Source organism: Pyrgilauda ruficollis, unplaced genomic scaffold (genome assembly GCF_017590135.1).
Source record: "Pyrgilauda ruficollis isolate IOZ18807 unplaced genomic scaffold, ASM1759013v1 scaffold1, whole genome shotgun sequence".
NCBI classification, from domain to species: domain Eukaryota; kingdom Metazoa; phylum Chordata; class Aves; order Passeriformes; family Passeridae; genus Pyrgilauda; species Pyrgilauda ruficollis.
Window position 1 is genome coordinate 12,185,397 of NW_024508100.1, and position 26,096 is coordinate 12,211,492.

Below are 26,096 nucleotides of genomic sequence, written 5' to 3' on the forward strand. Positions count from 1 at the left end.
AAGAGAAGCAGGAAGCATTATTTAAGTCTAATCTCCTTGAAACTTTTCTCTTGCACAGGTCTCAATTTGTTATTCAGGCTAGAAAAGTTCAGTCTGAATTTCAGAAAAACTGGTGCAGTGAGTGCATCAGTCTGTTGGTCTGAAGGGAAATTGGGTGAGATCCATATTCAGTTTACAAAGGATCAAAAAAGAATTCCCATTCCTCCATCCAATTTGTAAAAAGTAATCAGTTTGTCCAGCACAGCATTGCATATTTGGTTACATTTTCCCAAGCCATCTATCATACTAGATACTTCATCAATTCTGTTATGAGTAAAGGTAAAAGAATAGAAAAATTAAAACCTAGCAAAACAATGCTCTCTATACCACCAAAATCTCTGTCTTGTACAACTAAAAATATTGTTCCAGTTCAGCTTCCTAGCAGCTCAACTCTGGAATTTTAATCCTACCATAAGGTCGACTATCTCTGAGTCAAAAAGTACCTCTTTTTATGTGCCATGCGATACTCAGGTTCAGGTTTATTTGAGCTAATTAACAGATAATTAACTTTTGGCACAAATGCTTGATTAAGACTCACAACCAAAGTTGGATGTGCAGAGCTAAATGTTCACTTCTGTCATCAGATTCTAGATACTACCAAGCAAATGTTGTAGTTTATATATGATACATGGGTATGGGTTTGGTATTGTCTCTGTAAAGTGAGCTCAACATTGAAATAAGAGGGGCTAGTGTAGAATAATGGAAACTCGTATATCAGAAATTGCTACACCACAGAAAAAATACACCAAATTAAACCTAAATAAGCCATGTGGAATGGCTTATTCTTATCTATTGCTGACTTTAAAGAGAGGAAAACACATGCATGCATAATTTCATACACTTTTTAATAAGGATGGAGAACAGAAGAAAATATACAGTTTTTAATAAACTGAATTATGAACTTCTTATTACTAGGATGTTCTTTTATGGCCTTAGTTATTGACCTAAACAGGAATTTGAACAGCTTATATTTTCCCTTCAAGACCTTGCTGTATTTTGCTTTGTTTTGTATTACACCCATTATGAAATATTACATAAAGCTGACTTTGCCACCAATTTAAAATATTCAATTATATACTTACATCTTCCAAATTAAAAAGAAAAAAGCTAACAACAAATAGTTAGTCATTTGTTACCACATTTCATTCCATATCCATATTTGGAATACCAAACACAGATTTTATGAATAATAAAAGCATTAAAAAATAAAATTGACCTTAGGACAACCTTTCCCCCAAAAATAATCTAAATGAGGAAAATTCAGGAAAACATAACAAACATAAACATAACATTCTGAGGTAATATTTGGTGTTCTTGAAACATTCTTGAAAACAACAGGGTTGTATTTCTTGGGACCATCTTAGTCCACTTGCATTTAGAGCTCTTGGCTAAACTATCTAAAAATAGCAAAGCAGATAGCCTGTCAGCAAGGCATTATTAACTCTTGTTCAATTCCTTCTAATATTTATAGCTTTTGAATTGGAAAGGGCACAACAAGCATTGTGTTCCTATAGTCATCTTCTCTTTTCTTCCTTTTCCTTGTGCGTGTCGACATTCCTTTCCAAAACTGCAACTTCCTTCAAATAAATGAAGCACTTTCAATTTCTTTGCATGTTTCCGAATTTCAGTAACAATTTCCTTCAGTTTTATCCAAACCCATATGAAAGATATGCTGAGTTAAGCCTTAAACTGCACTTTCTGAATTATTAAGTAAAATATCCCACATAAAAGACCCATGGAGAACTGCATAACAGCAATTAATGATAGAAGTTTTTCTTTATATGGCTCAGTGGCCCCCGAGACTTAGTATTTCTTCTAGACTTAGTAAAATAGTTTCTGCTGCAGACTGTGGCTCCAAAATAGTAACTGCATTATTTCTGGAATAAAAACTAAAATGTCAAATTGACATGAACTGTAATCATATTTAACTATGTCTCTTAACAAAATATATTTCATTTAGCATATGAAAACACTACAATAGTAAATACACAGCTTAAAATTTAGGAGTTGATTTCTGAAGAATTCAATTTGACAAATACTTTATTGAACAGCTTTAGCAGCCAGTAATGTGTACCTCCTACCTAATACCTATGAAATGTCTGTAATATTGAAAGGCTTCATAGGAAGAAGGTAATTCTGAAGGATCTCTCAGATCCTCACCAGAATTTTTTTCTTTCATTTGCACTTTCATTTGCATTATATATTTGTCTACAAATCAGTATTGAACAAATGAGATTACAAACAAAGGGAAATATTATCCATAACATTTAGAAATCTTTCTGTGCTGAAAAAAGGTCACCTACTGGGTAAATAATTAGCAGGTATGCATTTAAACTATGGGACTGTTACTGCCATTCTTTTATACGATCATGTCTCTTCTGTCTAACTTTATTCAGTTAAGATAAGACAAATACAAACACTTGTGCTTACCAAAATATGATTTTTCCTAGTACTCATTTTGCCATCCAGTATATCATGCTGTCATGTTATGCCACATGTTTTTCTCCTTTCAGATGCAATCTCAAACTGGTTATATTGCTTTTAGTTTTAAACTTAGAGTCACTACTAAAGATGAGTGGGAAAATAATCCCAGGATACACTGAGTATCAGGCTAAATTTACCATAGGATTTTGCTTTTGCTTTTTACTTAGAAAATATGTCAAAGAAAATTAAAGATAGTGAAATGTCTGATTTTCTACCTCCTCCATACTGTCCGCAGCTATGCAAAGTCATTCCACATTGATAAGAAAAAATACTGAAAGAATTCCCAACTTCAGAACAGAGCTATCAATGGTAGTGGGAATACAGTGACATTTTCTGCAACCTAGAATAGATACACTTAAGAAAGAGGAAAAAAATGCTGTGCTTGTTTTAATTATGTACAATAAGTCCAAACATACATTTTTATCTGAAGATGTGATAAATGTATTATTTAGAACCAAAATTGTGCTGCACTTTAGAAACTGTTTTTGGAAGGGGCATGATTATGCAACTGAAAAAACTGTCTAGGAAGCCAGAGATGTCTTTTCAGTTTAAATGGCCATGAAAATAAGAGACAGGCTATAGCTTGTTTTGTTGTTCAATCTTGCTGAATCTTCATAAAGCTGAATACATGAGAAAAATGCTAATTTTCAGTTAGACTAAACTGCTGAAAAAATTATCTGTGCTTTAAGGTAGAAAGCAGCCTAAAATCAGATAATGCGAACAAGAAATGTAATGGCTGTGCCAAGAGAAGACAGACGAAAATTAGCTATTAAAAACCAAATGTGATTGTTGGGCAACAGAGGAAGATTGACATATGCAGTCCAGCAATTACATTTCAATTTCTGTAATGGATAATTACATGTTAGCTCCAAAGGAGTTTCCTTTATAAAGCAATCTCTTTATTACCCATTATGTATGCTTTGCAAGGCATAGAAGGAAAAAACTCTCCTTGCTCTTGCAAAGACTCAGCAATTACCTCTATATAGATATCCTGGAATTAAAATACTGCTCCACACAGTGGAGCCCTTACCAGGTTTTATTTCAATCAGTCAAAATTTACTATTGACATCTATGGAAACTTCAAATAACAGTCACATGTGTTGAGATTTTAACTGGAATGCTGAAGGCTGAAAACAAACTAGTAACTCCAAAGATATAATAATTTCCACCAAATTTTTTGGTAGCCCTTTTGCATTTTCATATACATTTCTTCTTCCTGAAATAGAACTGCCAGGAACAGAACCTCAGTGGAAAAGTATTTGCTTGTCAGAAAGGGTACTTAGAGTACATGAAATTCTAGGGGAAGTCCTGGATTAACTTCTTCTGTTATGGTAGTAAATCAGAGCTGCTGGATATCACCTGCTCCTAAGACCACCCTCACCTACAGTCTTCCCAGGATCTCCTGTTTGGCTCTATTAACTTTAAATCAAAGTCCTGCCTTTGAACACCCTTAAAGAAAATATCTAGCTAGCTAAGGGGTTGCAATCAGATCAAAACCTTAAAAAGGAGGAAGTTCTCCCCAGAGTTTCCATGTGTATGTCTGTTACATACAAAAAGCACAGCCCATCCTGTTATAGTGCACAAGTTGTTGGGAAACCACAATGTCAGAATTTGCTGATACAAATTCTTCTGGGAACAAACTTACCATGATTTATCTCTGCCATAAAAAAAATGCTTCCTGTGAGAAATAATTGACTGCTGCAGCTGCTGTAGTCCCACTGTCCCAGGTGACCTACTAAAGACTCCAAAAAGCCAACATGTGAACTGCATACATTTCTACACTAGAAAAGCATGGGCAGTTATAAATTTCTCTCCAGTTCTGCTTTGGAGAACAGTTCCAAGCTGTCCAACAAAAAATAATTAATCCCAGTGTAAATATTGACAACTAATAACAATGCTGCTGCTGTTATAAAATACTGTCAAAAATATAACTAGAGGTCTAATCCAGAGATGAAAGTAAAAGATACTTGCTAGCCAGGTGTAGTCAGCCAGAACTGACTCTGTATTGCAGTGCTGCTGCTGGACAGCAGCAGGAACTGGTGAGGAATGGAAAGCAGAGACCCTATGGCCTGGATTACCTTGGCAGTTTCATCTCCACATCTGGGTTGCCACATCAGCACCATGCTTTCCTGGTATTACCTCACTGCTGCTTTGTACTGATGGAAAAGGACACATAGCATGTTTTGAACAGAACATGATAGTTACAATAATTCAGAATTAATGAAATTAAAAAAATCCTGCGCTGAACTAGCTACTAAAAAGGATCAGTCAGAGATTGCATATTCAAGCAAAACACAGTCTGAATTCAGATGGCACCTCAGTAAAAAAGGCATTTTAATAATAAAACAACTGAATTGTAGCAGATTATAGCAAGAAGGATTATACCCCTTTAGTTCACAATGTAGTGGGAAATCTAGTACGATATTAGAAAATCTATACTGTCTATAGCATGCTTCCTATGCCAGACAAATGGAAGGCAGCAAATGCAGCACCAACTCCTAAGACAAGCCTGGAGAATTAGTAAGACTAGCAACCCTGCTTCTCTGAGCTCTGTACACCATTGCCAGAGACAGGCTCCCAGACAAGAGGGTTCTTCACAGTCACACAAATACTAGTTTTGAGTATAACTGTTTTTCTCATTGAAACTGAGTTCAAATTCTCTCTTTCCTCTCCTTCCTAATACTTGCTTGGCATGGTTTGAAAGTTATGCTTTTTTTCCAGATGAGTCTGATAAGCAGACTGTGAAAAGGAAACCTGTTCTGCCTATGCACGCCACCACCAGCGTGTTCTACAGACAACAGAACACATGACAAACTGTGGGCTATAGTCCTGTCACTAAGCACTTATTGCCAAATTCTTGGCAATCATTGCCCAAAATAAATGCTGGAAGTAAACACAATGTGAATCAACAAAAAAACCTATTACCTCTGAGGTGTCCGGTGATCATATTCATGAGACTGTAGCTATGAATGTTCAGCAGATAAAAGCATTTGAGGTCATCTCAGAATAAAACTAATTAAACCCTATATTAGAAAATTATTTGTGCTTGAGCCACATCCAGTGTTGCAAAAGGCTGTAGCCAATGTGAGCTGAATTGAGAACTGTGGGATTTGAAAACTGGTAAGTCATTTTCCACAAGTGTTGTTTAAACTGGGCAGCTAGTACAGATGTGATGTAAGGTAAAGTCCACCAAGATTTATACTACAAAGCGAGGATTTCAAAGGAAAGCATGGGAAGAACATCAATACCCACAGATCTAAAAAAAACCCAAACCTGTATAATGCAGCAGATAATAAAACACAAAGGAGGCTCAGAGGAGACTGGAATTTCAAAGACTTATCTCCAAGTTACTTAGTTGCTCTGAGCAGTAAGTATACAAAGCTATTACACTAAATGTATCTATTTGGGATGTAGGTAAGAATATTCCCAAACGGATTATGGATGTCATTATCTACATTCTTAATGTCTTTGCCACATTGAAGAGAGAGCCATAGGCTAATGGATAAACACTGGACAATAATTTAGTAAGCTGTGTCCCTAAATCCATCTGCTTCTTATGCGTTGGGAGATCTCTAGCTGAAGCTCAATTACAACTTCATATGTTTGAGGAATAAAACTTTTCACTTCATTACTTGTACCTCTCATTTGCTGCCAAACAACCTTCCATCCTCTTTGAAGCAATTGTCAGGACACAAATTCACTGCAGGCTATAGAGTATAACCTTGGAATATGCTGTAGAGTATAACCTTGGAATATGCTGCAGTACAATGCCATAAGAATGAATTTCTTCACTGAAAGGATTGTCAAGGATTGGAAAAGGCTGCCCAGGGAAGTGGTGGAATCATCATCCTTGGAAGTGTTCAGAAAACAACTGGATGAGGCATTTAGTACTATGGCTAAGTTGATATGGTGGTATTCACTCAAAGATTGGACCCAACAGTCTTGGAGTCTTCTCCAACCTTAATGACTCTATGACTCTATAGAACTAGCTAACAAAATACCACCCTGATATCCCTCAATGTTTTAGGATTTTTCAGCCTCTGAAAGCTGTCCCAAGAAAGATGGCATCTAGCAGTTGGAATGTTCATGAAGCAATCTTAGGAGTAATATTATAGTAATACTAACACAGAGAATGCCTTTTTTCCTTCATCAGGAAGCTGTTAACTGTTTCCATCTGAGTCACACTCACAGGACACTGGTGAGGGATGCCTGGCGATATGGAACACTCAAATGATCAGAGACATCATAAAATGGAGGTATTTTCTAAACTTACATTACAACATATTTCCTAAACTTATATTACAACATATGTTGTAAGTTAGAAAAGAAGTTCATATACTAAAACAAATTCATTCTTCAAGAAATGAGCCATTAATTATCAGTTAATAAAAATAAATAGTGTAAATAAAATATTGGTCCTCTTTAGGGTCAAGACGGATGCTGTTTGACACCAGAGAGTGTGTGCTGTAAATGTTTGCTTCCTCTTGAAGTGTCCTCCCTGTTGGTTCATACCGGGAATATTAACTACTTCCGGGTTAGGGAATCTTCCCCACAGAGAACAAGCACAGTGTGGAGAAATACCAAAGTATACATTTTCATTTCTGTGACATATTGCACACACTTTCCTTAACCTCAAAGCTAGATGTCACAGGACTGAAAAAGATATACCGCTTCCATGAGCACAAGGACTCAGTAACAGCGATCTGTCCTTAAATGTATGGCATTACAAAACGCAGCTGCAGATGAGATTGATCCACCACCTGTTGAATTGTGCCATTCAGTGGGATGGCTCCTCACAGCCATGTCTGCTGCTGAAAAATATATGAGTATAAACCAGGTCAGGCGGTGGACTCGGAGCGAGGTAATCATTCCCTTCAGTGATTATTTGACAAAAGGCCTGGAACTGACAAACTATCTGATGGATGAGTGGGGATGCTTTTCACCTTTTATCTTCCCAGCAAGGGCACTGCTCAAGGACTTGAATTACTTGCCAATTACAGTTCACTTTCAAGAAATAGGCTGAGGTCAAGGCTCTAAACAGCTTCAACTGGGTTCAAATAACCATGTACTTGGTTACTGAGACCATCATATATTAAACAATGGAAAAAAACCACTTGCTACCAAAATAACTAAAGAGTTTCATTATTGTTCTTCAATTATAATAGAAAATACCTCCATTCACAAGAAAAAAAAAGAAATTTGCTTTAGTCCAAATAGTGATACTGACAGTGCTGAACATGGTACTTGGAACTCCAGTCCTACACTGTCTTATTCTACGCATCCACATAACAGAGATGTCCAAAAGTGTTAGTGAATATAGAAAATATACCAATATTGAATTTAGTACTTTACCACTTCAATAATTATTCACTACAGAGATTTAGAAAAATAAAAATCTGTGAATGAAAAGTTCCACTTTATCATTTTTCCTGACTGCAAAATCTCTCTTTACAAAGTAAGAGTTTTGATACTGCAGTTTTATAACCAGAAGGAAAATACCCAGATTACTGGATTTTCGAAATGTTAGTTTCATAACTCCAAACCAAATGGAACAGTTCTGAAGCAGCACTCTTAATCCGACATGTTTTTTACTTTTTTAGGGTAGACAAATTTAAGATTAATAAAACCACAGGAGATGGTGCACTTGTATTAATCCATATCAGACCTCACAACAGAGGTCACATCTTTAGTATGGTTATTTCAAATGTAAAAAAAAAAAAAAAAACAAAAAAAAAAACAAAACAAAACAAAAAAAACCTATGAAAGGTTTTCTAATGTGCTCTTCTAACAAAAAACTCAAAACAAAAAAATCACAAAAACCACCAAAAAACCACCAAAATCAAAACAAAAAAAGTGCAAATAATTAAATAATTTCGCCCATATCTTTATTTCTGTGTAGAATCATTGATGTGAATATCTCTATTTTGCAAAAAAGTGTAAGATGAGCTAATTATTGCTCAACTGTATTAATGGTAAGATATCAAGTATGGGCAAGGCAGGGATATTGTCTTACCTCTGATCTGTCAGAGATGACTTTTGAGTCCTCTGCCCAGTCTGAATATCAATCCTTAAGAAAACTGATACAATCAAAAGAAAATTATTAAAAAAGAAAATTATTAAAAAATGAAAAAATTCAGAAAGAGCAACAAAACTTATTTTGAATCTAGAAAACAAATGGTACAAGTGCTAAAGTAGCTTTACTTAGTTTCTGAAAGAAAAAAGTGAAGTTTCTAAACACAGATTAAATTAATCTACAAAGGATATTGTGATTAATCTTTAGCTTGGGTTTTTACTATGAGATTTACCTTTTAAATAGGAATGTTTTGAGTCTATCAATTTTTGGCTTAGTCCAAAAATTCTAGCATGCAGAAAGTGAGCTTATTATACTAATCCTGTAAGATAATGGTCAGGAAGCAAATAAAAGCATCAGTAGCATTTAAAGTATAACTTCTAACAGGTTATGACAATTTTTGCAATAATGACTCAAAGGTGAGCCATGTTCTCACTGAATGGGTCAGCAATCGAGTTGATTGAGAATACTTTCCTGTCTTAATGACTTCTTCATTATTGCTGAACTATTAAATCAGTCTTTATTGTGAGCAAGTGAACTACATTTTTTCGTATCTCAATTGTCAACTTGCAAAACAACAATTTCAGCATCCTATTCTGCCTTCAATTATACTCTCTTACTCTTGAAAATAATTACTCTTGTTCTGGTAACCTGATTCATCTCAGACTACTTATCTAGCCATAAAATTCGCCAGAATGTGAACTCTGAGCTCTATACTGAGTAAGGGGCAAACTAGTGCAATTTAGATGGAGGTTGAATAAATATACCTAATGGACATAGTAATTTTTGTCTGAACTTATTAAAAAATTAGAAAAATCAAACTGTGCATAATTTCTTTTATTATCAGCTGCAGGTTACAAGTGAAGTAAGGCAGACTTCTGATAGACCTCTTATCCCTGGGATCTTCTTAGGTGTTCAGTGGAAAACTTGATATTTGAAGGTAAGGTACTCGCACTGTCTTGCAAACATAAATTTAAATCTCAGATTTCAAAGGTGGTAACTCAGATAGCATATTAATATAATTTCAAAATTTAACATGTATATCCTCAGGCTATATAAAATTTGACTCAGTGTGGAAAAAAAAAAAGTTATTTCTAATGAAAAAATAGTCAAGGACTTTACTGAGATGATAGATTACTTTCTAAGAGGACAGACTACATTCTCCTACAGAGAAGAATATGGTCTTATTCTCCAAGGGGTAAAATACTCACTGCACTTGAATATTATGGATTATCTGCAGAAATTTTGGCTTTCCAGAAATAGCAGGTTCACTAAACAAGGTAAATCTCTGTCTGCTTTTTAGGTGCAGCTGTTAAGAATGGGATGTCACCATCAGAGAAACTTATGCAGGCAGCATCTTGGTTCTGCTGTTATTCAAAGTTCCTCAGACACAGACAAGAAGTGGCTGTATACAGATTACTTTTTTCCCACCAGCAGAAACTGTCTTTTCTGGTTATCTAAAGACACCCCATCACTTTGTAGAGACGCTGCTAGAAGAAAAAAAAAAAAAAAAAAAAAAAAATGCTGAGTATGAGCTCCTACTACCAAAAGAATAGATCAAATTGTGGATGTACAAAAGTCTGTTCTGATGTACCTACAGCAGCTGGTGAGCGTTACTGATATAATATCATAATGCTTGTGACCAATAAAGGAATCTTCCTCAATGTTCACAACAACTCACTTCTCTGGTAATCCTTTTTCTTTTCTATTCCAGATGTTTGGTTTATTTTCTGTATTAGAATCTGGTTTTCGTAATGAGAGTTACACTAATAATCACATTTCTTCTGTGTAAATTAGCAAGTATTCACTACAATAACTGATATAACCACTGATAAATAAATATCTGATTAATAAACACCTATTTATCTGATCTCCTTTCCTTTTTTTTTTTTTTCATTATCTCACATCATCAGCAATAAGAAAATAACTCTTGTAGTCCACTTTGGATTATTGAATTTTGTCTGTTTCCAGAAGAACATTTTTTTGACTATTGATCCAATAAAGAAAACGTGCTTAGAGAACCACGTACCTCAAGAGATATCTCTGGGAGAAATGACTGCAGAAAGGAAAAAACAGAGTTTTTGTGTCAGATTAAGCCATCTGCCTCATTAGATCTAGGCAGCATTCAGTCTAGCTGAACTGAACTTTTTATCAGGTGCTGAACAATTAATCACCAGAGACATAGGTCAGATAACTAAAGGAAGAACTCTCCTATAAAAAATATTAAAAAAAAAGAAAAAAACTAAATAAACAAAATAACTATGGCTAAAACACAAGAACTTCTCTAAACCTTAAGAAGGTTTGTATGCAAAAAAGACTGACATTCTAAAGCTGAGGAATATTTTGAGTGAAGATTACTGAAGGTAAAACTAGTCAGAAACATATAATAAAAAATTAGGAATTCTATAGGAAGATGCATTAGATAGTCAAAATGTTGCCACCCTGCAATAAAGAGAGAAGCTATAGTTAAAAACTCACTTTTCTTCTGTGGTATAGTACCTACATTACTTATAAATATGAAAGTAAGATTGAACATATTGAAAAAAGGGAAATAACCAAATGAATTGATGCATTTAGAACTCCCATAGCAAACTGATACTTTTTTTAAATGTTTATTATAAAATACTAAGTTTGCAAAAAAGCATTGTATTGATAACTCAGAGTGCAGGACTCCATCTATTTCTTTGGCATCCTTTCAATTACATTATTTATCTACTTTGGTCTCTGTAGATGTAAAGCACTAGACACACACATTATTATTGAGTGTGACAGTCAGTGTTGAGAAAAAACACTCTTCAGCAGCCACTGATCTGGGAACACCAGGTTTTTCAGCAACAATGGACCAGAAGCCTTCAGAAGATGACTCAGAGATGACAGAATGCTCGAAGCGGACATCTAACAGCTGAAGGCACCTATTACAAATTCTCATGGCTAGCAAGTTGCTTTTCTTAACTGACTATTTCTCATTTTTCTAAGACTGTATACATAAGCTGAAGCTTGTATTATGAAAAAGAGGAAGAAAAAAAAATGTGAAGAGCTTTTCTCTTATTCATTCTGCCCAGTAGTGGTTTGCTGACCAGTCATACAGGATGCACAACCTGGTCAGATGCTCACATGCACATAATTCCAAGCAAACTACAGTACATGCTGCTGTCTACAAATGACTTCCTCGTGCTGTTTGAGCTACATATTTAATCAAGAAAAAATTCACTGGAGTTCTGTGTTAAAGATTTCTATCTACTGCTCACTCATCCACATATGAGGAGTTGTTCCAACAACTGTTTTGATTCAATTATCTTGTAATTTATGAAAATTTAATTGAACACATTACTTCCAAGAAACTCCTGAAATTATTAATATTAAAATTTCTATAATATTTTTGTCTTTTACCCACTGTCAGCTCTGCCTAATCATTCCACATTGGTCCATGTTTGCTCCCATACCTCACAATTCTGTGCATAACTCTCCTTGACATCCAGACTGATTTACAAAAAAAGAAATGGCATAAAAGCCCCAATGTTTATTACATGCTATTTGTGGGATGAAATTCTAGTCATTATGAATCTTCTGAAATTAATATCGAGGCAAATCTTGACAGAGCACTGCAACAAGCTGCTCAGAGAGTTCATGAAGTCTCCTTCACTGGAAGCGGTCAAAGCTTGCCTGGAGGTGACCCTATGCAACTTGCTCCATGTGAACCTGCTTTTGCAGGGGGTTGGACTAGATGATCTCCAGAGGCTCCTTCCAACCCAACCATTCTGTGATTCTGAGGTAATACTCCTTTTCCATGCATGAAGAACACTATGAGGAGGAACATCACTGTGGAAACGCTGATATTCCCAGCAGATCATAGCCTAGATGGCAAAACTGCTCCAGAGGCTGCTGTAGTTTCAGAGCAACCACTAGTAACTCCCACTTTGTTTCCAGTCACATACTGTCCTTGACAAAAATTGTCACAAGCAACTACCTATGTGTCTGGGGTTTTGCTCTTTTTTCAGCTGATGAATGGGAAGTTGTTAATAGCCAAGATTACTAAAATGGGATTAGAAGCTGCTTTGATATTTTGGAGGAATCAAGTGTTTCAGTAATTTAGCTTGATTATTACAATTTTAGCTGCAAAGTTCTACTGCTGCCACTCTCAGGACTCCTAAACAAGGATTTTAGGTAGATACCAATTATAGAGATATGGAACCTACATTTTAGAGCAATATATATGGCTACTTCCTGCCATTTTTTTCTATTAGATGTTCTAACTGTGGTTAGAGCCTTTCCTAAAAAGCAAGGTACTCCTATTTAAATATTTTTGATCAGTCATCTAATTCAGATTTCTTCTCTAAACCTTCTTCCTAATGGTGTAGATTTCAATGCATACCTTGATGAAGAAGGGTCTATTTTTCAGTTTATTTAATTAATAAGTGATTTAGTTTTTGAAAAGAAATTCAGGTTTTCCAAGAAACTTTAGGACAAAGCCATTTTAACTTACACTTTACCCAGAGAAACTGACATAGAAGGAGGATATTCACAAAGAAAATCTCTTCCATTTCTTCTTCAAGTTCATATGATCCTTATCTATGAAGATTGCAAAGTACTTTTCAGAAAAGTACTAAAAATATACTGAAATCCTATAAATCAACATCCTGGCTATGGCATAATCTCAAAATAATCTCTCTTGTATATATAGCTACTCAGTTCTTGTATCTCATTCTACTTATGAGTGACTTTAGGAAAAACTTGCCTTACAAGAAGAAATAATTTCAAATTGATACTAAGTTATATCTAGGAACAAACTTTCCTGATTAAGTATCAATGCATTACTCTTTACACCTAATAAACTACTGTTTTAAAAAAGCAGTAAAATTTATCAAGAAGAACACAACCTAATTAATGAAGAGTTGAACATTTAACCTAGGGACAAAGCCTGTGCAATCCTCAGCCCATGAGAGCGAATAAATCTATTCTGCTACTCATCATTTTAGGAGCTGTCATACAATATTCAAAACAACTATTTGAAAATACTTCTATAACAACAGTCAAACCACTCAGCAGTTAAAGGTAACGGCGCAAAACCACAGAAAGCATACTGCAATCTAAGTGAGTGCAATGCATCATAAAATAATATTTAACTGAGAGATAAAGTCTCTGGAACCCACAACCTACTAAATCTATTCTGCTACTTATCACTTTTAGAGCTGTCATACAATATTAAAAACATCTACTTGAAAATACTTCTCCTACAACAACAGAATCACTCAGCAGTTGAAGGCAATTGGACAAAACCACAGAAAGCATACTGTTATCTGAGTGACTGCAGCAGAACTGTAAGCCAGTATATAAAATATTTACCCTGAAAATACTTTATTATTTCCAAAAAGAATGAAAATAATTGCATACTATTATTATGATAAACATAATTTGCAATGAAGAGTCCGAAGGAAGCAAAATATTTCTTACACTAGTTATTATGACAGTGAATAGAGTGCTCTTGATTTACATCATTGCACCTGATTCTTCAAAATTCACAAAATTTCACAAAGTTCAAAATCATGACAATCCAGTGCAATGTAAGTTATCTTCAGGCTTTTGTTACCGTGATAGGGATGCAATGGAATTCTGAAACATCAGTCTCTACTAAAGCTTCAGAATGAGTTTTAGCATCCTGTATTGGGATTAGATCACTGTGTTAGAGATTATTACTGACTCTCATCTCCTGGTATATATATAGGATGTGTTTCATATAGTGTAAACTATTACATTGGAAAAAAAAAAAAAAAAAAACAAAAAGAAAGAGGGGAAAAAAAAGGTTTTGTTGGGACATATTTACCTCTGTGAAAAAAGAAAGAAGGGATATAACCTACCCAAACTCAGAAAACTACAAATGGCTTTATAAAACCCAACACTTTCAGAAAGCTGACACCAACATCCTCACTGATTTCCAGAAAAGCACATGGATAACCTCACTATACTTGTTTTTTTAACATTCTACTTAAAAACTTCTCTTACATTTGCACAATTTTACAATGTATACCCTTGCCCTTCAAGAGTTGAAATTAATAGCCTTGATACTTATTAACATATTGAAAAGTTTTTCAATTCTCTAGTAAAAGTGTAAAAATCTTTCATTTTTTCCTATTGTAATCAGGTCAGATCTTTAAATCACAAGTCTAAGGAAAAAAATGGGGAAGAAATCTGCACTGCTCCTGAACTAAGAGGAAAAATATCTTCAGTGAAATTTAGCTAACGCCCATTAACACACACCATTATTTATATCTGTTACTTGATTCTCATGTAACATGCCTTTTATGTCATTCACAGAAGTAGAACATCACAGAGGAAAAGGGGCATATATGTCTTCCAGTGGTTTCCTTAGCTGGAATGCTGGGAACCTGGCATGCACTAGGTAGGAAGAAACTTTCAGACTCTGTTCACACACAGACTCCCAGACTTTTGGCCAGTGAGGCAGGCAAAACAGAAATTTTTCTTACAGAAATAATACAACCACCTTCAGACATCTTCACTATATTTTGAATTGTCTTTCCATTATCAGCTTCTCCAGCCACAGCAACAAGTAGAGACAACAATCAAATTACATTTGTTATGAGGGAACCCAAACAGATGTGGGAATCAGACTCCACAGAGCACACCCAAGCATGCCAAACAACCTAAAATGTAAATATAGATCTCTTCCCCCCCAAATCTCTTCCCCCCCCCCCCCACACCTGCCCCCCCCACAGTCTTTGCAGCCTCTAATACTGGAAATAACTTTTATGATAGCATTTACCGTGTTAATTGGTATTTCTATTTATAACTAAACACAGAACAAAAAGAAAATCAAAACTTCATACATTTAAGAGAATGTCTATGTTGTTATTTAAACTGGATATAATGTACTCGAACACAAACATAAAATCTTTATAAAAATGCACTTGATCTCTGCAGGGCTTTAAGATTCTATAATAAGATTCTAGCAAGTCCATGCAAGACAGCAACAGAGAGAGAACCAGAGAACTTATTTTAAATCACTTGAAAGGAAGACCGCATTTCTTGAAAGGGTGAATAAACAGGACTACTTTAGATGTTTTCATAGGAGAAAATTTTGCTTAAACATAATTTTTGTTACGAAACCACAATTAGTCAACAAAGTTCTCCTTTACACAGGTGTAAGTATGTACACTGTATTCAAATGCCAGCCTACAGGAAGATTTGAGAATACAATATTCTTTCAACAGTTGAGAAACAGACCACTTTAGACTGTAAACTAATAAAACACTAGGCTGTAATGATTGTCATTACATTTTTGACCATGCTGCAAGCAGTTTTTTTTTAGTATAACTCTTCATACGGTAAGAAAAACAGCTCTCTTAGAAATAAGGTAATAATAATCAATATTCCACTATTCCACATCTAAAAAGCACATGTAAAATAAGTAATGTTGTTTTTCGTTCTTACTGTTTTATAAAGAAACATTGTTATTAATAGAGGAGGGGAATCTGTCTAAGAAAAACAAAGCATCAAACAATAAAATTTGCACATGATCGCCCTTAGTGAATGTTCAAGTTGCTTAGTTTGAATTCTGAGGATTGTAGTTCTTCCTCAAGCACAGTTTAAAACGTTAACAGCAAATTAAACATTCAACAGGTTTTTAAATACTATAAAAGATGTACCTTGATCTTATAACAATTCTAGTAGAGATGATGCCAACGTGAATACATTACAAAAGAATTTAGATTACAAGACAGTTTGAAGGCAATATGATTGCCTGTAATCATACTAAAATCTACTTTACCTCCACTACTTTAAATGCGCAGATTTAAAACAGGAATAAGAGATTCAGAATTTAATCCCTAAGTTTATACTGGCAGTTTCCTGGACACCGGTTTATTTCTACTACAAAATTAAACCACCACAACCAACATCCACAACAGACAGCCACTGATGTGCACGTCGCTCTCGAGGTGATTCGGGCAGCGCCTTACATCAGTTCACAGGTGCTCCTGCCTCGCTGCAAGAGAATAACCAGAACAGAAAAATGACGAGCCACTGAAAAGCACTCCCTTACCTTCTAAACCTGCTTCAATCAGCCCAAACTGTTCCAACACTTTTACAAAAAGCACAATCACGATCAACACCGCTATCATTTCAAGCCCTTCCAAGTTCATGGTGAGTTAGGTCATGGTCTGACCACCGCCACTGAGGAAAGTGTTCTTCTGCCCGGCTTTCTTTGCAAAGCCATTGAACTAGGCGCGGAAGGCTCCTGCGAGGGAAGGGGGCGAGTGGGAGGGGAGCGGCAGGGAGCACATCCCGGCTGCCCCAGCGGAGGCCAGGAGAGGCGGGCGGCTCAGCTCCGGCCTGCCGGCACTGCCCCGCTCGGCACGGCCCGCCTCGGCACAGCCATGCGGGCAGCGGGGCCGGCCGGCGGGACACACCCCGGGAGCGCCCGGGAAAGGGCCCCGGAGAGGCCGGCGCTGCCGGCGGCTCGTCCCGGCGGGGGGAGCCGCTCCCGGGCTGGCGGCGGAGCCAGCGGCGGGCGCGGAGCCGTTGCCGCGGCAACGCGGGGAGCGGAGCGCGCCGGGCACGGGCACGGGCATGGACACGGCCCCGGGCACGGACACAGCCCCGGGCATGGACACAGCCTCGCACCACTGGCACGGGCACGGCCACAGCCCCGGGCACAGCCCCGGACACTGGCACGGGCAGGGGCACAGACACGGCCACAGCCGCGGGCACGGCCACAGCCCCAGGCACAGCCCCGGACACTGGCACGGGCAGGGGCACAGACACGGCCACAGCCGCGGGCACGGCCACAGCCCCGGACACCTGCACGGGCACGGCCCCGGACACCGGCACGGGCACAGCCCCGGACACTGGCACGGGCACGGACACGGCCACAGCCCCGGACACCGGCACGGGCACAGCCCCGGACACCGGCACGGGCACGGGCACAGCCCCGCGGAGCTGCCCCGGCGCTGGAGAGGCTCGGGGTGCCAGCGCTGCCCCTGGGAGGCGCGGGACAGGCAGCGGGGGCACGAATCCCATCACCGCACCCAGCTGCGGCTGGCTCCAGCCGGAAGATGTGTCGGTGGGGCACTTGCCAAGTTCTCCCTTAGTTCCTCCAGGTGAAACAGCTGCCTCGGCAGGATGACATTCCACCTGTTGCATGTGGCAAGAAATGGCAAGAAATACACAACATTGCGTATGTAACAGCAAGCTAGGAATCCTTTTTTTTTTTTTTTTTTGGTTTGTTGGGGAGAGTTGTAATTAGAGCCAAAAAAAAAAAAAAAAAAAAAAAAAAAATTGAAAAGCTGTTTCAGATCTTTAAGGCTTATTCTTTGGGCTGATTTGCAAAACAAAAATTGAAAAGAGAGATAAAGAATCAGTCTGAACCATAGAATGGTTTGGTTTGGAAGGACCTTAAAGATCATCCAGTCCCCTCACCACAAGCAAGGGAACACCTACCACCGGACCAGATTGTTCAAAGCCCCATCCAACCTGGCTGTGAGCATTTCCAGGGATGGGGCAAGAAAAAGGAGAAGCAAGCAAGCTCATTTTTTAAATTGTTTCTCACTTCAGTAATATTTTCTAAACAAAGTCCTTTCCATGGAAAAAATTCACAGTGAAACACAGGAATGCTGGCCACGGGACTGAACTGGTATCTTATACCACTTACAGCCACTGGCCTATCTGCAACAGTCTGCAGTACTGGCATTGTCACATGCAGTGTATTCACGGATAAGGATTTACTCTTTAAATCCATAAAAATTTAGCATCTAATAAGAAATGTACAATAGAAATACAGCACCTCTATTGCAGCAAAAAGTGAGCTGGGGAACAATTGCAACTAATTTAATCCTGTCTGGTAGAGCACTGTCCCCCTCATGGCTGAAATCAATTCCTGCCAAGGGCTCAGTTCTTTCTTTCCTTAGATAAGATTAAAAAAATTTCATTGTGTTATGTGAGAACTGGCAGAAACTTCTAAGTCCCCCAGGTATACTTGCATTATAATGGGTGTTGTCGTTACTGAAAACAGTGGAATGAACTGAGAGTAATGGCACTAACAGATAGACTATAGGTACCTTTTTTGTACAGTGGATAGATAAAGCCTTACATTGTAATGCTCATGTGTCACTATTCTATGAGTTTTACTCAGGATTGGGCTCCCTGAAGCTGGTTAAACTTTTTCTGTCAGAAAATCTGTGTTTCAACACTCTATCCTAAATAGTTCTGCAGGCAGATTTTCCCTGGGAATCCTTGCTTTTACTTGCTACAAACTTTCTCCTTATGTTCTTTTTTTTTCTCTCATTCAATCTTTGTTACAAACAAGGCTAAATGTCTTCTGCCTCTAAGCCATCTTATCAATGGCTGTAAGGAAAGTAGTTCCAGCTTTCCTTCAATGTGAAACTAAAATAGACTAATTTATCTGCATCAGGAACACAACACCTGCAATCTTGTATGCCTTTACCCAAAAGGTGGATACAACTTGTGTTTAGGTTTGTGCAACTTCATCACCTGGCAGGATCACTCCTTTTAATTAATAGCTTTCGATAATATTGGTCTGCCAAAAATTTAAAAATGAAAACACTTTTTAAAGGACTTTTTTAAAGGTACTTTTGTGACAGTTCCACTTAGGGCTGAAAGCAAAAAAGTGGAAAGCAGAGCTTGTGGTGGCAGTGTTGCAAAGCTGGCAGCTGCCCTTGCCCTGCAAACTGGAACCCCGTGGCTGGCAGGGACTAGACAAACACACGAGTCAGGGATCTGCCTCCTCAGGTATCAGCAAACTGAAGACTATGTCCCAGAAGTGTAGGTGTACTGAACCTATGGCCAATTATGACTTTTCTTCCAAGAAACAGCAGAGAAATGAAGAATTAGTATGATGGCTACAATTTTACAGGTAGATGCCAAAGCACAGTAAGAATGATAATCTCCAGGGAAGGCAAGGTTTTTGCAAGAAAGCTGTGATTAAACTTCTGTTTCTCAAGTGCTGTGAACCAGCCATGATAATGCCTTTTTTTCCTCCTTTTTGATTTGACTGTGGGTAATCTAATACGCAGTTTAATATACCTTTGCTCATTAAGTCATCGCTTTTGAGAAAAAATAAAGGCTTTTATAAAATCTTACAATATTTTTCCTGTAGAAATACAGAACAGCACAGATCTATCTCTCATCTTCACCTTCTTACCTGCTTAAAAATGGACCTGGCTCAATGATAGGTAGGGTTACAAACTGCTAGACATTATTCTTCTCTCCAAGTACCTTGCCAAAAACAGTGATGTGGCGTGTTGTTTTATTTTTTTGCTCTCCTTGAAGAACAAACAAAAAAAAAAAAAAAAAAAAAAAAAAAAAAAAAAAAAAAGGGATCTTCATTTACCTATACAGTTATATCTAAATATGACAGGAAGAATGAAGCTAACAATTGAAAGTATTGACATCCTATTTTTTTATCTTGCCTAACTACAAAAGCCTTAATGTATTGTAGAATTAAGCTTTACAAAAGTGTACCAGTAGGAATGCAGGAAATAGGAATGGGAGGAAAGATATTAAATCATAAATTACAGGCTATATAGGTTTTTTATACACAAGAGCATGAAGGCTTGTTTTTCTTATGTGTAACTGCAAATTAAAGGTTTCAGTCTTAAAGTATTATAAATGCTGTCTCCTTTTCATCAAAGCATTTTGCAGCATTATATTTTACTGTGAAAGTAAATATATTAAATTGAAGTCATTGGTTATATTTTCAGCTAGAAACACATCTAAATGGTCACTTCTCATCTTGTGATGGAGCTATAAACCACAACACAATGACTCCCTTTACTTTAGCATGACTAAGATCCTTGATACCATTAATCTTAACTGCTATTGCTTAATGTTATATATCAGGAAATGTCAATGTTAAAAAAAGACCCAATCCATTTAAACTGAAAAGTGATGAGTTGGTCTACAGATGGAGACCCAGTAATGGTTATATTTCTTCTTTACACTTCATTTTCTTACTCTTATGTTCATTTGGATGCTGGTAAGCCACTCCCAGATTTTCATCACGGCTTCCAGGAGGACAGTCACTAACCTCTAATATTCCTTACCACCTCTCAAAATAGTTTATGGGAGTCTGGCCTGCAGAAATCAAAATCCATTGGATTTTGTTTAAAACATAAAAGATTAGTAATCAGAGATAAACTTGATGGCCTTGGATAAAGCAGTGGGGGCTGCACATGTGCAATACCAGATTTGGGAAAGGCTATCATTAGTGGGGGAAAGTTAATGATAGAGTTAATTGGCAGAGCTGGGAGCAGAAGTCAATGCTCTGCAAGAGAAAAATGAAATGGAATTCCAGTGGGTCTCCCATGCCACATAGCAAGTCTGAGAACAAAACCTGTAATAGAGGACACAATTTCTTGATTTTGACCAGGACTTAAATAATACTTTCTTTTAATGGTAAAATCATGATGTAAAGCCAGAGCAATCTAATAATTGCTTTATAAACAATGTCCCTCCAACTTATTATAAAGATTGATAATATTTTTGCCTATTTTTAATAAGAACAGCTTTGAATAAATATTCCAGCATCCAGTAGAATCATTAAAATATGTATTCCATGTAGGTATTTAAAAGATCTTAGTTTTTTAATCCTAAAAGGGGAAAACTCTTTATTTCCAAAGAAGAAAATGGACCAGAAAATCTTAATGTATCATAAATTCAAATACTTTATTATCTTAGCATCTAGCTGTTATTACACTGCAGTCTCTCTTTTTCTCACTCTTAAATTTATTACTAGAAATATAAATTAAGAGAATGAACTAGGACATTATTTTTTAAAATTAAATAAATAAAACCTAGTAAATCTTCCAGCTCATCAAATCACTGAGAAAACCAGAAATAAGGTACAAACTTGTCTCTTTTAATGCAACTCTTTTTCTTAGTAATTATTTAATGAATCTGAAAAAAGTGACCAAATGCTATGATGTATTCTGCCACTCTAAATGTTAACTCTGATAAGGGCCAACACTGCAACTTTCCCTATAGGAATTAAGCCAGCATGATTTCCATAGTTTTCCCAGATTAAACACAGGTAAAAAAAAGATCACAGCATTCTGACATCACAGTGCCTTATTTCTACCTTTTCACAACTTCTGTTTAAGTTTACATCCTGAACTGTGTCCAATGTTTTTCAGCTGTCACAATGCAAGGAGCTGCCACAGTTGAGTCTTGATGGTGCTTATGTCATGTCAGAAGATTTCTTCCCTGTCCCACACAGGAAGCCATAGTTACTGATCTGCCCCTAAAGCAGCAGTCCAGACCCATGGCAGCAGGCAGCAATAATTCCAGGGGCTGGCATGGAAACTGTCTCCCTTGGTGTGAGCAGGGCAGGGCATGACGTAGTCATGAAGCAGAATTTCTGTCTCTTCACACTGGGTGCAGTGCCATAGTTAGATGGTACTACATAAATCCTGTTCTCTTGCAGAACTGATTGAAATAGAAAAAATTATGCACAGCAATTACTCATAAGCAGGCTTTTCAAAGACTAAGAGAAAACATCTTTACATGATGTAGTTCCAGCTGAAAAGTATACCAGAAGATCTGGATAATAACATAACATCACTCCAGTTTTGGGTTGCTATAAATGTCAGGAGGAAAAAAAAAATCTGTTAATATATCACTTATTCTTTAAAATCTTCTGAATATTATGTGGGTATTCTGGAGCCCTTAATATGTTTCAAGTTTATCCTTTTCCATGCCGTGAAAATATGGCTCCCTGAATCTGGTAGTTTATATTTCTGGAAACTAAAACACTCACTGTGACCATGAACAATGCCATTAGAAGACAGAAATTTTCTCCTCACATACCATTCTGATAACTCCATCTTTGCTACAGGGGTTTAAACCTCATTAAAAATAAAAAAAAAAAACTTCAGAAATTTTCCATGCCTTAAAAATGTCAGACAACTCTATTTTAAAGCTGTCTGTGGAAACTGAAGATGAAAAACACTTGGCTGTTGTAATTCCACAGCTGCAGTTCAACTGTTTCTTGTGATTTGTCTGTGCTACTTCTTTATTAACAAGGAATTTTTTTCAAGTGTTTGCACTTGAGGGAACAAACTGATAATTTTCCATACTACAGAAAAAAGATTCAGTGTTTCTTCCCTGCCCAGCAACTAAATGTTTCATGCAGGCTTCATGGGTTTGCTCCTCAGCTGTTGTGACCTCCTCTTTTCTGTCTTTGTCAAGTGCTGTCTTGCTCATCTTTATCCACGTAGGATACTGCCACAAAATTTGTCTTTCTTACTTACCACTTCACCAATTTCAGTCTTCCCTTTGCATTGCTAGTGGATCCACTTCATCACATGCAAAATATCAGCTGTCACCTTCAAGGCCAGTCTTAACATACTATGGCATACCTAGTCACTGTTGACTTTTAGAGAATATTGAACTGTCAATCCACCCTTAGCCTTACTTATTTATAAATTAGACCTTATTCATAAGAAATGTTTCTGGCTTTAATACAGTCCTTAATATTCTGAAATAATATTATAACTGCATGTGGATGCTGACATTTTTGAAACCACAGCTATGGAAAGGGGGTGAGAAATTCTTGAGAAAATATGGTAAAATTTTCATCCAGATTGCAAAGGGAGAAGACACATCTTAAATAATTAGAAATAACATTAATAATTAGAAATAAATTCTTTGGTTTGCTACCTATTTTGCTACAGATTATTGGAAAACTGTCAGACTTCCTGCAGACTTCAGCTGTGAACATTATATTAAGTTGACTTTATCACAAATATGATTAGGAAATTTATCTATAGCCTTAAAATAAAGAGACTGACAAAAGAGTTCCTCCAGTTCAGCTGATGCAGCATGTGGATGTTCTCCAGGCTTTTCCTCCTAATCCCTTGTTGGTTCATTAGCAGCTTACTGCTTACAACAGGAGACCTATGCCAATGAACAGTAAAAGTCCCAGGAAAGCCTAGCTCATATGCCCATGGAAAACAACTTGAGAGTTTGGAGAAAGACAGCATTTTTCATAGTTCTGCTTTTAAAAACCCAGAGAACCACAGAATAAGACAGAACCAACAAGCTCAGGAAATCTGAAGCCGATGCCTATAGAACCCTTCAGCCCAACTTAAACCCTAGAGTGCTGTTAGTCCAAAGAGCAAGCTCCTACTTTGCCCAGAAGTTTTTATTAAGACAAATGACAGAACAAAAGAGTGACAAGTTCTGTTTGTTTTTCAGACTGGTTATACAAAGCCAACCATCATATATTAAATAAACAATGCAAGCTGACAGACACTCAGTTTCCAATTCTGCCCTATTACTTGGAGCACTATGAAGGAGCCCAACAAGCTTCTTCCTAACAATTTGGCAGTCTTTAAATTTATTTCCTGCAGATCTCTACCATGTATAAAGGTGATACAGAGAAATGCATGTGCCTAAGCAAAGCTCGTTTCAGGTGCAGTCTCAGTTTTGCTGGGAGTGTTGGTTTGGGAGGGGGGTGATGCTAAGCCATCTTATTACAGGGATTCATGAAGAGTGCATTAGGGTGCCTGAAGAACCATGGGGGATTGCAACATTTCTCTCATGGTAAATAAAACACTTAACAATAACTATACCAACCACATATTTAATAGTATTCTTTACCTCATTGGTATCCATGACTATTAATGATTGTTTTAAACCATATGACACGGATAGCTGGATGGCCTTTTTGTGTGAACAGCTACACAGAAACACACAGTTGGGTGAGCATTCTCAGCAGACAGTCCAAACTACATCAGTTGCTTGTGTGGTCTTTACAGCACACATTTGAAGAATATTAGTGCAGCAATCCAGAAAGACATAAAGCACTGACATTTTTTAATTAAATGAACAGATTTCTATGCATTGAGCACCAGGACTTAAATATTGCTAAACTCAGCAGAAATATTCTTAAATTAATAGGCAGGGAATTCTTCTTGCTATTTAAATTTTTTCTCCCTTGCCTGTCTTTATGCAGTATAAAGGCCTGTATCGCCACTTCCTTCCTCATTATTGCACTTTCTGGTTTCCAGGGAATATTTTTTTTATAAAGAAAAATATTTGCATATAAAAATATGTATTATTATAGATTCATAATTCTATTGGTTCTTTAGTCCTCGTTTCTTTAGTCCTCTGTGCTGTTTGAAAGCTACTTTTATTTAAATTCGTATTTGCTGCACTGGAAAGATTAGGTCCTGATTTAAGCCTTCTCTACTTCAGTCTGTAAGGTGAATGTGTTTATGTGTGAGCTGGTAACCTTCCAAAATGGTGTGAAAACTTCTGGAGCAAAGACAGACCCAGTGGAGACACAAAGAACAAACAAGACACTGAAATTTATTTACATGTTAATTTTAAATGCATCAAGGGACTGTTGCTCTTTCATTTTAATATCTTAAAATAATTTATATAAAAGGCCAGGTAGTATTTCCTATGTTTTTATATTCACTAGCAATATATAATGAAGAGAGCTTTGAATGTTCCAGGGAGTTCAGCAATATAAAATAACATTAAATACGACATGTAACCCATCTCATTTGTCAAAACAAGCAAAAACTAAGTGGGACACATCCAGAGCTTCACTACAGTTAGATATTTATTTATTTTGCTTTCTCTGAGTACCTCATTGGTTATTTTATTAGTTAATTAGTTTATTAGTTTATTAGTTTTTATTGGTTATTGATAGATGGTCAATCCCCAATGAGTAAAAGAGCCCACGTTTTCTCCTCATCTCTTGAAAACATAAAAGGGCTTACTCAAGCAGAAAGGCTGAGCACCTTAAGGACAGGCATCAGAGGATGCATGAGGTGCATGATGGCCCAGTAAAAATCTTTCATGCAGCTGTGTATCAGTTTACATGACAGAGAAAGGATTAATTTCCACAGGTTGTCAGGTGATTAAAATATTCTGCAGAGTAAAACACACAAACAAAATTAATTGCTTCCCTTTACATCGAAGATTTAAAAATGAAATTGACACAAGTAGACTGTGCCTGTGTTCACTGTCTAGAAAAGTACTAATGCTAAAATTTTTCTAGACAGGTTAAAACCAAAACCATTTAAAGACTTCTAGACAAATATTTTGATACCACCTGCAAAACCAGTAAAGTCTAAAACTAAACGGCAGTAAAGGAAGAGCAGTATGGAAGAAAGAAAAGAGATTCTGAAATGCTTTCTTTTCCTCAAGCTGGGAACCAGAAAAATTGAAATGACATCCTAAGATTGCAACATAGAAATTAATTGCAGAATGTAGATTAGATTTACCCATGAATATCAGAGCTTCTTATATCAGAGGACAGGAGAACTGTGAAATGAAATATATACATACAACATGGTAGTGGCTGGAGGTATAGGTCTTATATTCCCTTTGCATTATCTGTATGCTCCTCCTTTGTAACTTCAGGTTGGGTGTTCTTCCCTCTGAGAACAATCCCTCTGATCTTTTTGCAGTGTTTTGCATCAGAAAAGAAAACCTGAGCTCTGTATTTAAAGCAAACAGC

At 36.9% G+C, this 26,096-nt stretch overlaps 1 protein-coding gene across 3 annotated transcripts in view; it reads right to left on the reverse strand.

Annotated features, from left to right (window-relative positions):
* Nucleotides 1–26,096, reverse strand: part of KCNIP4 (potassium voltage-gated channel interacting protein 4) — a 384,409-nt gene that overhangs the window by 156,720 nt on the left and 201,593 nt on the right. The window contains exon 1 of one of the 3 annotated variants that reach the window (XM_041475034.1): nt 16,650–16,749. The exons of the other annotated variants lie outside the window; for them this stretch is intronic. Within the exon in view, the coding sequence (XP_041330968.1) occupies nt 16,650–16,749 (100 nt within the window). Of the gene's footprint in view, nt 1–16,649; nt 16,750–26,096 lie in introns of those variants that run through there. 3 annotated transcript variants of the gene reach the window in all.